This window comes from Pseudophryne corroboree, chromosome 6 (genome assembly GCF_028390025.1).
Source record: "Pseudophryne corroboree isolate aPseCor3 chromosome 6, aPseCor3.hap2, whole genome shotgun sequence".
Lineage (NCBI taxonomy): Eukaryota > Metazoa > Chordata > Amphibia > Anura > Myobatrachidae > Pseudophryne > Pseudophryne corroboree.
The window spans coordinates 497,067,643-497,083,152 of NC_086449.1; the positions used below are offsets into that span (position 1 = coordinate 497,067,643).

Consider the following 15,510-nt stretch of genomic DNA (forward strand, 5'->3'; position numbering starts at 1 on the left):
AGCAGGAGCGCCAACTTTGTTGGCCGCATACAGGACAAACAGTGCTTCTGTTTTCCTAACCCTAGCCGTCCTGGCTACATAAATTTCTAAGGCCCTGACTACATCCAGGGACGCGGAATCCTCCAAGTCATCCGTAGCCACAGGCACCACAATAGGTTGGTTCATATGAAATGAAGCAACCACCTTAAGCAAAAATTGAGGACGAGTCCTCAACTCTGCCCTATCCACATGGAAAATCAAATAGGGGCTCTTGTGAGACAAGGCCGCCAATTCAGACACCCGCCTTTCCGATGCCAAGGCCAACAACATGACCACCTTCCAATTGAGAAATTTTAATTCAACCGTTTGAAGCGGTTCAAACCAGTGAGACTTCAGGAACCGTAACACCACGTTAAGGTCCCATGGTGCCACTGGGGGCACAAAAGGAGGCTGGATGTGCAGCACTCCCTTTACAAAAGTCTGGACTTCCGGGAGAGAAGCCAATTCCTTCTGAAAGAAAATAGACAGGGCCGAAATCTGTACCTTAATGGAGCCTAATTTTAGGCCCATATCCACTCCTGTCTGCAGAAAGTGGAGAAAACGGCCCAGATGGAAATCTTCCGTAGGAGCCTTCATGGCTTCACACCAAGATACATACTTCCTCCAGATACGGTGATAATGTTTCGCCGTCACCTCGTTCCTAGCCTTTATCAGAGTAGGGATGACCTCCTCCGGAATACCTTTTCCAGCTAGGATTCGGCGTTCAACCGCCATGCCGTCAAACGTAACCGCGGTAAGTCTTGGAACACGCAGGGCCCCTGTTGCAACAGGTCCTCCCTGAGAGGAAGAGGCCACGGATCTTCTGTGAGCATCTCCTGAAGATCTGAATACCAGGCCCTTCGAGGCCAATCTGGGACAATGAGTATTGTCTGTACTCTTTTTCGTCTTATGATACTCAATATTTTTGAGATGAGAGGAAGAGGAGGGAACACATAGACTGACTGAAACACCCATGGTGTCACCAGGGCGTCCACCGCTACTGCCTGTGGGTCCCTTGACCTTGCACAATACCTCCGAAGCTTCTTGTTGAGGCGTGATGCCATCATGTCTATTTGAGGAAGTCCCCAAAGACTTGTTATCTCGGCAAAGACTTCTTGATGAAGTCCCCACTCTCCTGCTGAGGAAGTCTGCTTCCCAGTTGTCCACTCCCGGAATGAATACCGCTGACAGAGCGCTTATGTGATTTTCTGCCCAGCGCAGAATCCGTGTGGCTTCCGCCATTGCCACTCTGCTCCTTGTCCTGCCTTGACGGTTTACATGAGCCACGGCTGTGACGTTGTCTGATTGAATCAGAACCGGTAGGCCGTGAAGAAGATTCTCCGCTTGTCGTAGGCCATTGTATATGGCCCTTAATTCCAGTACGTTGATGTGTAGACAAGCCTCCTGGCTTGACCACAGTCCCTGAAAATTCCTTCCTTGAGTGACTGCTCCCCATCCTCGGAGGCTCGCGTCCGTGGTTATCAGAACCCAGTCTTGAATGCCGAATCTGCGACCCTCTAGAAGGTGAGCACTCTGCAGCCACCACAGGAGAGACACCCTGGCCCTGGGGGATAGGCTTATCTTCTGATTTATTTGTAGATGGGACCCCGACCACTTGTCCAGAAGGTCCCACTCGCATGAAACCTGCCGAAGGGGATGGCCTCGTAGGCTGCCACCATTTTTCCCAGAACTCGAGTGCATTGATGAACCGACACTCCTTTTGGTTTTAGCAGGTCTCTGACCATGTTCTGGAGGTCCTGGGCTTTTTCCATTGGGAGAAAAACCCTCTTCTGTTCCGTGTCCAGAATCATGCCTAGGAATGATAGCCGCGTCGTTGGAATCAATTGCGACTTTGGCAGATTTAGAATCCAACCGTGCTGTTGTAGCACTCTCAGGGAGAGTGACACACTTTTCAGCAATTGATCTCTCGAATTCGCTTTTATCAGGAGATCGTCCAAGTACGGGATAATTGTGACTCCCTGCCTGCGCAGGAGCACCATCATCTCCGCCATCACCTTGGTGAAAATCCTCGGGGCCGTGGAAAGCCCAAACGGCAACGTCTGAAACTGGTAATGACAGTCCTGTACAGCGAATCTCAGGTACGCCTGATGAGGAGGATATATGGGGACATGAAGGTATGCATCCTTTATGTCGAGTGACACCATGAAATCTCCCCCTTCCAGACTGGAGATCACAGCCCAGAGCGATTCCATCTTGAATTTGAACTTTTTCAAGTACAGGTTTAGGGATTTTAGATTTAAAATGGGTCTGACCGAGCCATCCGGCTTCGGGACCACGAACGGGGTTGAATAGTACCCTTTCCCCTGTTGGACTAGGGGAACCGTGATAATCACTTGCTGTTGACACAGCTTTTGAATTGCAGCTAACACTACTGCCCTCTCTGGGGTAGAAGCTGGCAAGGCCGACTTGAAAAATCGGTGAGGGGGCACCTCTTCGAATTCCAGTTTGTAGCCTTGGGATACAATTTCCATCACCCAAGGATCCACGTCTGACAGAACCCAGACCTGGCTGAAGAGTCGAAGACGTGCCCCCACCGGCGCGGACTCCCTCAATGGAGCCCCAGCATCATGCAGTGGATTTAGTAGAAGCCGGGGAGGACTTCTGCTCCTGGGAACTAGCCGGAGCAGGTGCTCTCTTCCCTCTACCCTTACCTCTGGCGAGGAAAGATGAGCCCCGACCTCTTCTGGACTTATGCGACCGAAAAGGACTGCATCTGATATTGTGGAGTTTTCTTTTGCTGTGGGGGAACAAAAGGCAAAAAGGTAGATTTACCCGCGGTAGCTGTGGCAACCAGGTCCGCGAGACCTTCCCCAAATAAAACTTCACCTTTGTATGGCAAAACCTCCATATGCGTCTTTGAGTCGGCATCATCCGTCCATTGGCGGGTCCACAGGGCTCGCCTTGCAGAAATCGCCATGGCGTTGGCTCTTGAACCTAGCAGCCCAACGTCTCTTTGAGCGTCCCTCATATATAAGACTGCATCTTTAATGTGACCTAAGGTCAATAAAATGGTATCCCTGTCAAGGGTATCAAGGTCAGCTGACAAGGTATCTGTCCAAGCTGCAACTGCACTACACACCCATGCCGATGCTATTGTCGGTCTGAGTAAAGCACCCGTATACGCATAAATAGACTTTAAAGTAGTTTCCTGTCTGCGATCAGCAAGATCCTTGAGGGCTGCCGTGTCCGGAGACGGTAGCGCCACCTTCTTGGACAGGCGCGTTAAAGCCTTGTCCACCCTGGATGAGGATTCCCAACGTACTCGGGCCCTCATTCCGAGTTGTTCGCTCGCTAGCTGCTTTTAGCAGCATTGCACACGCTAGGCCGCCGCCCTCTGGGAGTGTATCTTAGCATAGCAGAATTGCGAACGAAAGATTAGCAGATTTGCGAATAGAAAATTCTTAGCAGTTTCTGAGTAGCTCCAGACTTACTCTTACATTGCGATCAGTTCAGTCAGTTGAGTTCCTGGTTTGACGTCACAAACACACCCAGCGTTCGCCCAGACACTCCGTTTCTTCAGACACTCCCGCGTTTTTCCCAGAAACGCCAGCGTTTTTTCGCACACTCCCATAAAACGGCAAGTTTCCGCCCAGAAACACCCACTTCCTGTCAATCACACTCCGATCACCAGAACAATGAAAAATCCTCGTTATGCCGTGAGTAAAATACCTAACTTTTGAGTAAAATAACTAAGCGCATGCGCTCTGCGAACCTTGCGCATGCGCAGTAAGCGACTAATCGCAATATAGCGAAACTCAGCAACGAGCGAACAACTCGGAATGAGGGCCCCTGTCCTGTGCAGGGAAATGCCATAAGAATCCTTATGGGAATCTGCAGTTTTTTTATCTGGAGTTTCCCAAGCTTTTTCAAATAACTCATTAAGATCATAAGATGGAGGAAAGGTTACCTCATGTTTCTTTTCCTTATACATGCACACCCTTGCGTCAGGGACCGAGGGGTCATCTGTGATATGCAAAACATCTTTTATTGCAATAATCATATAATGAATACTTTTGGCCACCCTTGGGTGTAACCTCGCATCATCGTAGTCGACACTGGAGTCAGAATCCGTGTCGGTGTCAGTGTCTGCAATTTGGGATAGAGGACGTTTTTGAGACCCAGAAGGGCCCTGTGATTGACTCTCTGCTTTTTCCCTGGACTCTGCTTTGCCCAGTCTCTTATGTAATAAGGTCACATTTGCATTTAAAACATTCCACATGTCCATCCAATCATGAGTTGGCGTTGCCGACGGAGTCATCTGCTCCACCTCCTCCTTAGCTGAGCCTTCCGCTTCAGACATGCCGACACACTCGTACCGACACTCCCACACACACAGGGATATAGTTATAAGGAGACAATTCCCCAATAAGGCCCTTCGGAGAGACAGAGAGAGAGTATGCCAGCACCAGTCCTGCAAGTGGGCGGGTACGGGCGGGTACGGCGTACCCTTAAGAATTTTGCCGCGGGTACGCCGTACCCACTCCGCCGCGCCGCTCACTGGACTTTGATGTGTTCCCCAGGTCCCGCTGCTGCCGCTGTGCGCCTCCCCGTCTCAGCCTGCTGGGAGCGTGATCATGACGTCATCACGCTCCCGCGGCTGAGGGCTGGCTGGGCGCGCGGGTCTGAGGAGGCTTGAGAGGGGGAGCCATTACCGTTAGGCGCAGCACAGTTTGTAGTTGTGCTGGGACTGGGAGCTGGAGCGCTAGCAGCCTAACTGCCTGAGTGAGGTACACTCAGTGTAAATTTATAAACAGTCTATGTGTGTGCATATATAAATAAATATATATATATATATATATATATACACACACTGCCCCAGGCTGCTGACACTGTTTTAATAGTATATATACCAGACTAGTACAGACTGTACTGTCTGTACTAGTTTAGTATATAAATATATGTATATATACTATAAAACAGTGTCAGCGGCCTGGGGCAGTGTGTGTGTATATATATATATATATGTATGTTTATATATATATATATATATATATATATATATGTATGTGTATATATATATATATATATATATATATTATGTGTGTATATATATATATATATGTGTGTGTGTGTATATATATGTGGGGCAGTGTATATAATATATATATATATATATATATATATATATATACACACGTACACTTATTAGGATAGTTATATTTGGTGCTGCTGTACAGCGGACATGGCGATTTGAAGTACAGCTGCAGCACTAAATATAATTATCCTAATATGCGTGTACGTGTATATATAATGCGTGTGTGTGTGTGTATATATATATATATATATAATCACTTTATGCACCGTGATTAAAAGTCTCCCAGTGCCGTCTGTTTTTGAAGCTATTTTACGGAAGAACCGCTCTTGTTCTGGAGGGAACGGGAGCACAATATTTGCCGTTGGGGAATGGGGCGAGTGCCGGATCTCATGTATGTATGTGTGTATATATATATATATATATATATATATATATGATACAGGCGGCACTCAGAAGACTTCATATAACTCCTTTTATTATAGGTGAGTCATCATTGGATGATTCACCTATAATAAAAAGAAAGTCTTCTGAGTGCCGCCTGTATCTACATCTATCCATGGACTATCATTCCCTAGGAGGGCACTGGAGCAATTGTTGTTTGTATCACGTGAGTGCCAGGTGCTTCAAAAGTCTCTCTCTCTCTCTATTTTTTTTTTTTATATATATGTGTGTGTGTATATATATATATATATATATATATATATATATACGTGTATGTATGTATGTATATATATATATATATATATATATATTTATATATATATCCACGTAAGTGCTGCTGTTTTGTGATGGACTATATATGTGTGTGTGTATATAAATATATATATGGCAGATATGCCCTGCCAAACAAGCCGTTGCTTTGAAACGTTGGCTACAACACACAGTATTGTGTCTTTATTTACCTGAGTGCTGCCGTCTACGTGTACACTATATTGGGGAGCTGCACAGCCCTCTAATATGGAAGGCAACTGGAGAGGTATACTTTTTTATGCGGAGAGTGCCGGGCCATACATATATAGCATTGCTATCTGGCACTCTATATACTTGGAATTAAAGTTACTTGGCCCGTTGCCCTCTGATATGTGCTGTGTATCAGACACTGTATATGCAATCAGGATGGCGGCACTCAGGAAAATAAATCCATAAGAAGCAGGTTCCTTTACCACATCAACGTTTCAATGCGCCAGCATTTTCATCAGGACATGCTTCTTGTGGATTTATTTTCCTGAGTGTCGCTGTCCAGATTACATGTGTGTGTGTATATATATGTGTATATATATATATATATATATATATATATATATATATAAAAAGACAAAAGAGCCAGCACCTCCAGTTTAATGCAAAAATTGTGTTTATATTAAAACATCATAAAGTCCAAAGGTGTGCAAAAAACGTATTATACAAGACAGCTTAGAAAAAGCAGAGGCTCATAGATTCAAGCTTATACTCATCCTAAAATGCCAGCTGTTAGATTCACTGCTGCTATTTAGCATGAGGATGCTCTTGTGACCACCCTGGCATTTTAGGATGAGTATAAGCTTGAATCTATGAGCCTCTGCTTTTTCTAAGCTGTCTTGTATTATACGTTTTTTGCATCCTATTGGACTTTATGATGTTTTTTCTTGCATACATACTGGTTTATGTGCCTGGCACTCCTAAAAATGGACTCAATGTGTGCAGCTTGTTATTTTTAGCTATATTTTATATAATTATGATCAAAAAAGGCAGCAGCGCTCCGGGATTTAGAAAAAACTGCCTCATCTAGCCAACGTTCCGGGATCCGCAGCACCTTTGTTCACGCCTTCACAAAGGGACTGCAGGCCCCGAAACGTTGGCTAGATGAAGCTGTTTTTTTTTTTGCACGTTACAGTTGTTTATATTTTTAAAAATCCCGGAGTGCTTCAATCATCTTGAATTCCTTAGAGAAGACTGGTGAGTGCTCTCTCTATACTTGGATTTATATTTGGCTAACTGCGAATGGATTCCTTGGAAACGCCTGAGAAAGTTTTGCACCCCAGCATGGTTTGTGGTATGATCTTTGTGAGTGCCACCACCTACTGTGAAAAAAATAAATAAAAATATATATCTAAATAAATAAATAAATATATATATATATATATATATATATATATATACACATATATACATATACACTGTAGAGATCAGCAGCACTCCATTCCGTTACAGACATATAGATAAAGCCGGTGCCTTCCCAGTAACAACCATGGAATGGATGTCCATAAATAAAGAAAGTAGTCAGCGGCACTCACGGCTCCCGGACAGGGAATGAAAAAGGACACAATCGTTGTGTTGTCAGCATTTCAATGTTATTCAAGTGAACATTTTCCTCAGGACATCCTGAGGAAAATGTTCACTTGAATAACATTGAAACGCTGACAACACAACGATTGTGTCCTTTTTCATTCCCTGTCCGGGAGCCGGGAGTGCTGCTGACTACTTTCTTTATATATATATATATATATATATATATATATATATATATATATATATATATAAAACAAAGAATTTGATGGCAGATAAGAACCACTTGGCCCATCTAGTCTGCCCCTTTTTTATCCTTAAGGTAATCTCGACCCTTTTTGAACCTTAATTTTTTGTAAGGATATTCATATGCCTATCCCTAGCATGTTTAAATTGCTCTACAGTCTTAGCCTCTACCACCTCTGATGGGAGGCTATTCCACTTGTCCACTACCCTTTCAGTGAAGTAAGTTTTCCTTAAATTTCCCCTGAACCTCCCCCCCTCCAGTCTCAGGGTATGTCCTCGAGTTCTAATACTTCTCTTCCTTTGAAGAATGTTTCCCTCCTGAATATATATATATATATCGTAATGGCGGCACTCCGAGACGTGTACATCAATGCAAAGACTACTTTTATTTCGAAAGTAATTTTGTCATTGACCTACACGTCTCGGAGTGCCGCCATTACGTCCGCTATATTGGAGGTCACGGAGGGCATCCGGGCAAGTATACAAATAGCCTATAAATCTGGAGTGCTGGGCACTTGTATTATATATGTAGAGATAGATATATCTATATATCAGCCCCGGAACGTTGGGATTACGTTGTGAAATACATGTTTTGAAATCAGCCTCCGAGTGCCGCTGCTTGTTTTGTGCCAGAGGATATATTGGTTTCGGTATTTGTTTTGCTTTGCTAGGCTAGAGTTATGATTATGACTCTGTTTCCCTTACAGTGCCTTCACCCAAGGCCTGCAGTGTACTTTGATTTTTTTGGAGTGTACTTACAAACAGTCCTTGATCACCACTAAAACCAACAGTGTTCTTCACCCTTCAGAGTGGACTTCAGAACAGCCCTACATTTTCACCCAAGCTTATGGTGTTATACGATCCTTTGGACTAGACTTGGGAATACTTCATTAGGTAAGTAACGAATTTTCAGTTTTCACTAAAGTCCTCTCTCTCTCTCTTACCAGTATGTAACCTCTTGGATTTATTCTTGAGTTTTCTTCTCTTTACATACTGACTTTGTACAAATTGAACGTCAAAAAAATAAATCGCTGTTGTATTAACAAAATATTTTTTTTCCCTAACAGGTCTACATCTTCTGCAGCTGTCCTCTGACAGAGATTTTCACATTGATTATTGAAAAGTAGACTTTTAAAACATTGAAGACATCTATACCAGGTAATTAAATCTGTACCAGTTTACACTAAGATTTCACATAAAAAAATCCATATTAGATGTGTCATAAAAAATCTACCTCTTAAAAATACATACAGTTGGGGTTGATGTAAAAATGGATGCATTTTGTGCCAAAAAGCTGGGGGGGGGGGGGGGGGGGGGGGGGGGGGAGGGGGGAGATAAGTTCTCAAAGATGCATTCAGTGCAGTTTGTGAAGCTGGTGGGACCTCAAGATTGACACGAGGGTAGATCAGCAGTATTTGCACCTGGGTTACACCAAAGTCAAACTTTATAGAACATACACTCGTGTGTGTGTGTGTGTGTGTGTGTGTGTATTCTGTTACCTGTTTTGTATATTCTTAATTTATTAACAGGTTACACATATGTCACCTCCTGTGGAAGATTAAATTCCTCACGGTGGTGGGATGGTACTCACTAACTGTTGGTCCTTGACATACATGTCTGATGTGTAAATAGTATACTACAGTACATTAATGTTATATGAGGAGGAGATAATATGGTCAAAATATTAACCATGCAAAATATTTACAATTGTAAATGTTGAACCGGTATTTTAATTTTTTTAATTAGATCCATTTTTTTTTTAATTTGAATCTCTATAATATGTTAATAACAATTTTTGTTATTACCAGGCTGGCATCGTGTCTAATAAAAAGCGAACAAATAGTTCAAAGCCAGGAATAATGTTCTACTTTCACCACCAACCAAAGAAAGGAAAAACTGACATTCCACTTCAAACACAGTAAGTCAGATCTTCAAACGTGTTTTGTGTGTGTGTGTGTATATGTATGTATGTATGTATGTATGTATGTATGTGTATATATATATATATATATATATATATATTAAAAATCAAAGAAGATCCAAACAAGTGAAGGCACTCAGACCACAAAATGCAGAAAGCATAAGTGTATTGGCGAAACGTTTTCAAGGCTGATGCCCCGTCATCAGGACCACACAAAGACAGGAGTTACTCCTTTCTTTGTGTGGTCTTGATGACGGGGCATCAGCCTTGAAAACGTTTGCCCAATATACTTATGCTTTCTGCATTTTGTAGTCTCAGTGCCTCCACTTCTTTGGATCTTATTTGATGTATTGTTTTTTGCACCGGAGCAAGGTGATTTATATGTGGGTACCAGCATATTTTTTAAATCTTTTTTGCTAATTTATTTTGAAAGTGCAATGAATGTATATACTTAGTATTGTGTATTAATGTAAAATGGGGAGGGGACTCTTAAAGACCAGTAGACTAGCCTTCCAAAATGTTAGCCCTAAACATCTAGTTTTTTACTTGGCTGCACTGTTCTTGTTAAGATGCCTATGCATTAATAATTGCGGCACTGTTGTAATTATTAACATTCTTATCCATTGTGAATTTTTCAGTTTTTATAAAAAAATATTCCTGCTATGTACTAAGTAAACCCCCCCCGAAAGTTAAGTAGTAGTGATAACCGATGTCCCTTTTAGTTCCTTTGCATTTTTAAAAGATTTTTCCATTTGTGTAAAAGTCATGGGGAATCTGACACTGCGCATGCGCACAGTGACATTTTCCAGTATTGGAGCTGGCACCAGATGGAGGCTGCAGGAGAGGGATAGAAAGATCTCTCTCTTGCTACCATGCCTCCATTGGCTTTAAGAAGTTTAGATCATCTGAAAATGGTATAAACTAACATGACCAAATTCTATAAACAATGCTTTTCAGAGTTTGGTACATACAGCAGGGATCAGATTGTAGTTCCCATTGATAATAAGGACTGCGATCTGCAGTGCTAATAAACATTCAATTTCTGCATTTGATTTCTGTGAAATCAATATCTCATAACAACAATCCATAAAATTATAAATTTTCAGATATAATTTTCTGGGAAAAAAAAGCTTAATAAATAAGCAACTAGATATTTTACATTTCCGTGAGGGAGTAATTAGCTTAAATATGAATAAAAAATGTATAATTTTTTAAAAATATTGTAGAAAAATGAGCTACTGCTCTCTTTTTTTGTAGGAACTTAGCACTGGACAATGAAATAGTAACTATTGACTGTGAGGAAGTTGTTGCTGAGACATCAGCTGAATCACACGATAAGTCTACAGATGAAAAGCAATATCCAGCTGTGTGGTCAAAAGAACAATTTGACGAATTCAAAAAGAAACATGAGTGGCTATTTGCGTCTAGGGGAAAACTCGGCTGTACAATCTGTGCAGAAGTTTCTAACTTAAAGATTCACGCTGCTCGAGGCATAAATATTGCTTCTCAGTGGGCAGAATGTAACATTTTACCTTTTGGTAAAACTAAGGAAACAGAGCTCACATCTCTTCGCAAAAAAATTTATATACACAAAAATAGCGCTGCTCATGCAGAAGCAGAAAAAATTCTAGAAACTGCTAGAAAAGATATTCTGCTAAACATAAATGGAAGAAGTCAAGAAACTGCTTTTGAAATCACTAGCCGTGTATTCAGAACAGCTTACTACATTGCTAAAATGAATAGGCCATTTACTGACCATGAGAGCTTGATTGACCTGCAAAAAGTGAATGGAGTTCAGATTGGGCGTTTGCTTCATAGTAGAATGGTCTGCGGAGACATTATAGAACACATTTCGGCTGAAATGAGGAAAAAGATTGTCTCACAAATTATAACAAAAAAAACTAAGATTACTATACAGGTTGAGTATCCCTTATCCAAAATGCTTGGGACCAGAGGTATTTTGTATATCGGATTTTTCCGTATTTTGGAATAATTGCATATCATAATGAGATATCATGGTGATGGGACCTAAGTCTAAGCACAGAATACATTTATGTTACATATACACCTTATACACACAGCCTGAAGGTCATTTTAGCCAATATTTTTGGTAACTTTGTGCATTAAACAAAGTGTGTCTACATTCACACAATTCATTTATGTTTCATATACACCTTATACACACAGCCTGAAGGTCATTTAATACAATATCTTTAATAACTTTGTGTATTAAACAAAGTTTGTGTACATTGAGCCATCAAAAAACAAAGTGTTCACTATCTCACTCTCAGTCAAAAAAGTCCGTATTTCGGAATATTCCGTATTTCGGAATATTTGGATATGGGATACTCAACCTGTATTAGTTGATGAAGCTACTACACTTTCTAGAAAATCAACTCTTGTTATTTTTTTAAAATCAAGTGTTGATGGTGTCATGAATCCAGTAGCATTTCCTTTGGATTTGATAGAGTTAGAAAATGCCTCAGCTGAGAGCATAAAACAGGAAATAATGAAATGTTTATTCCATCATGGTTTTACTTTCGAAGTATTGACAGAGATCTTTGTCAGTTTTTGTAGTGATGGCGCAAATGTCATGCTTGGCGTAAAAGCTGGTGTTGGAAAACTCTTACAAGGAGACTTTCCCAAACTAATTCTCTGGCATTGCATGAATCACAGGCTTGAACTAGCTGTGGATCAAGCACTAGATGTTACTGGAGGTACAAATGACTTCAGGTCATTTTTAGACACCTTATACACACTTTACAGTCAGTCACCAAAAAATGTACGTGAGCTTAGTGCACAGGCTAATGAGCTGCATGTCTTGCTTAAAAAAATTGGCAGAGTTTTCAACGTAAGATGGGTAGCTTCATCGTGGAGAGCAGTGAATGCAGTCTGGCAGACGTATCCTGCATTAGCTGCACATTTTCAAAAAGCCTCACAAGACCAATCAAGGGATAGAAGGGAGCAAGTGAAATTCCAAGGTCTACATTCAAAACTGTGCTCAGTCAACTTTGTAACAAATATGTCAATTATGTTAGATGTTCTGACTGAGCTCAAAAATTTATCAGAACTCTTACAAGACAGAAAAATGACCATTCCAAAGGCAGACAACCACATAAAAATGTATGTGCGGAGAATTGAAAGCCTAAAGAGAATACCAGGATTTCACAGTGAACAGACACAGAATGCAGAAGAGGGAATTATGTTCAAAAATACAAAGTTGACAGGCATTGGGAAAAGTCCCAAGATCAAATCCTCTCAATTCATTCAGGCTGTTGTTGACAACATGAGGTGCAAATTATTTACCACCACTGCTAATAAAGCAACAGAAAGCGTAGCAAAAGGTAGGGAAACTGCTTACCACACCCTGATTGACAGCATATCTGTTCTGAATCCTGAATCTTGGCAAACTGATTCTGATAATCCACTTTTTGGAGACCAAGAGATTCGTACACTATGTGAAATGCTGAATGTCAGTTACCATGAAACACACCTGGGATTTGTGGAATATAAATGCTGCGCAGGACGGATTGTTCCCGAAAAATTAAAGAAATTAATTCTTGCAGTAGATACTCTTGCAGCAAGCAATGCTGACTGTGAGCGAGGCTTTAGTGTTATGAACAACATAATTACAGATAAGCGGACTGCACTGACCACTCGACATGTGTCGGACTTACTTTTTATTTCAATTGTTTGTCCTCCCTTCACTGAGTGGAATCCGGACGCATATGTAAAATCGTGGCTGGGCAAGGGACGTCGGGCAGCCCAATCCTGTAAAGGCATGGCAAGACAGGAGCAAGCAAGGCAACAGGATCAGGCCTACTATAAGCAGCTGTGGAAGTGCCTTTAAATTTTAAGTTCTGTGCTAGCTTGGTAATCTGCTCCAGGAAATGGGAGGGAGTTATAGTTGGTGAGAGGATGATGGGGGTTCCAGGTGCTGCTCTTGCTGGAGTTGGCCTTCTTTCTCTTAAATAGTTAGTGGGATGTTGCATGAGTGCTCCCCGTTATACCTATATGTTGTAATGTTCAGTAACAGTCTATTTATTGGGTCCCAATGACCTAGAATATGTATCGACTACAATATATTGAAGTGTTGTAAGATAATATATCAGGTAGATTCTATGGGCAGAGCCAGACTTAGGCATTATAGGAAAATGGCTAGGGCATCTGGAATGCCTAGGGGGAGCAAGGTGCAAAGGAGATGGAAGATGGAAGTGAAGTGCAGGTGTGGGAGATGGAAGGCAGGTGTTGGAGATGGAAGGTGGAAGTGAAGTACAGATGTGGGAGATGGAAGGTGAGAGCGAGGTGCAGAGGAGATGGAAGGTGGAAGGCAGGTGTGGGAGATGGAAGGTGGAAGGCAGGTGTGGGAGATGGAAGGTGGAAGTAAAGTACAGGTGTGGGAGATGGAAGGTGGAAGTAAAGTACAGGTGTGGAGATGGTAGGTGGAAGTAAAGTACAGGTGTGGGAGATGGAAGGTGGAAGGCAGGTGTGGGAGATGGAAGGTGGAAGTGAAGTACAGATGTGGGAGATGGAAGGTGGAAGGCAGGTGTGGGAGATGGAAGTGAAGTACAGGTGTGGGAGATGGAAGGTGGAAGGCAGGTGTGGAGATGGTAGGTGGAAGTAAAGTACAGGTGTGGGAGATGGAAGGTGGAAGGCAGGTGTGGGAGATGGAAGGTGGAAGTGAAGTACAGATGTGGGAGATGGAAGGTGGAAGTGAGGTACAGATGTGGGGGATGGAAGGTGGGAGCGAGGTGCAGAAGAGATGGAAGGTGGAAGGCAGGTGTGGGAGATGGAAGGTGGAAGTGAAGTACAGGTGTGGGAGATGGAAGGTGGAAGGCAGGTGTGGGAGATGGAAGTGAAGTACAGGTGTGGGAGATGGAAGTTAAGTACAGATGTGGGAGATGGAAGTGAAGTACAGGTGTGGGAGATGGAAGGTGGAAGGCAGGTGTGGGAGATGGAAGTGAAGTACAGGTGTGGGAGATGGAAAGTGGAAGGCAGGTGTGGGAGATGGAAGGTGGAAGTGAAGTACAGGTGTGGGAGATGGAAGTGAAGTACAGGTGTGGGAGATGGAAGTGAAGTACAGGTGTGGGAGATGGAAGGTGGAAGGAAGGTGTGGGAGATGGAAAGTGGAAGGCAGGTGTCGGAGATGGAAGGTGGAAGTGAAGTACAGGTGTGGGAGATGGAAGTGAAGTACAGGTGTGGGAGATGGAAGTGAAGTACAGGTGTGGGAGATGGAAGGTGAAGTACAGGTGTGGGAGATGGAAGTGAAGTACAGGTGTGGGAGATGGAAGTGAAGTACAGGTGTGGGAGATGGAAGTGAAGTACAGGTGTGGGAGATGGAAGTGAAGTACAGGTGTGGGAGATGGAAGGTGGAAGGCAGGTGTGGGAGATGGAAGTGAAGTACAGGTGTGGGAGATGGAAGGTGGAAGGCAGGTGTGGGAGATGGAAGTGAAGTACAGGTGTGGGAGATAGAAGGTGGGAGTGAGGTGCAGAAGAGATGGAAAGTGGAAGGCAGATGTGGGAGATGGAAGGTGGGAGTGAGGTGCAGAAGAGATGGAAGGTGGAAGGCAGGTGTGGGAGATAGAAGGTGGAAGTGAAGTACAGGTGTGGGAGATGGAAGGTGGAAGGCAGGTGCGGGAGATGGAAGGTGGAAGTGAAATACAGGTGTGGGAGATGGAATGTGGGAGTGAGGTGCAGAGGAGATGGAAGGTAGAAGGCAGATGTGGGAGATGGAAGGTGGAAGTGAAATACAGGTGTGGGAGATGGAATGTGGGAGTGAGGTGCAGAGGAGATGGAAGGTGGAAGGCAGGTGTGGGAGATGGAAGGTGGAAGTGAAGTACAGATGTGGGAGATGGAAGGTGAGAGCGAGGTGTAGAGGAGATGGAAGGTAGAAGGCAGGTGTGGAGATGGTAGGTGGAAGTAAAGTACAGGTGTGGGAGATGGAAGGTGGAAGGCAGGTGTGGGAGGTGGAAGTGAAGTACAGGTGTGGGAGATGGAATGTGGG

The 15,510-nt window shown here is 43.0% G+C and overlaps 1 protein-coding gene across 1 annotated transcript; it reads left to right on the forward strand.

The window, feature by feature from the left end:
• Nucleotides 1-8,933: 8,933 nt before the first annotated feature.
• LOC134934610 (E3 SUMO-protein ligase KIAA1586-like) lies at nt 8,934-13,356 on the forward strand. Its single transcript, XM_063930007.1, has 4 exons — nt 8,934-8,960; nt 9,394-9,503; nt 10,764-11,461; nt 11,870-13,356. The coding sequence occupies exons 1-4, from the start codon at nt 8,934-8,936 to the stop codon at nt 13,354-13,356; spliced, it is 2,322 nt and encodes a 773-aa protein (XP_063786077.1).
• Nucleotides 13,357-15,510: the final 2,154 nt, after the last annotated feature.

Coding starts and splice junctions, on each gene's coding strand:
- LOC134934610 (XM_063930007.1), top strand. CDS start 8,934: ATGCATTCAGTGCAGTTTGTGAAGCTG. Junction 8,961..9,393: donor CAGTGCAGTTTGTGAAGCTG/GTGGGACCTCAA, acceptor TGTTATTACCAG/GCTGGCATCGTGTCTAATAA. Junction 9,504..10,763: donor GACATTCCACTTCAAACACA/GTAAGTCAGATC, acceptor CTTTTTTTGTAG/GAACTTAGCACTGGACAATG.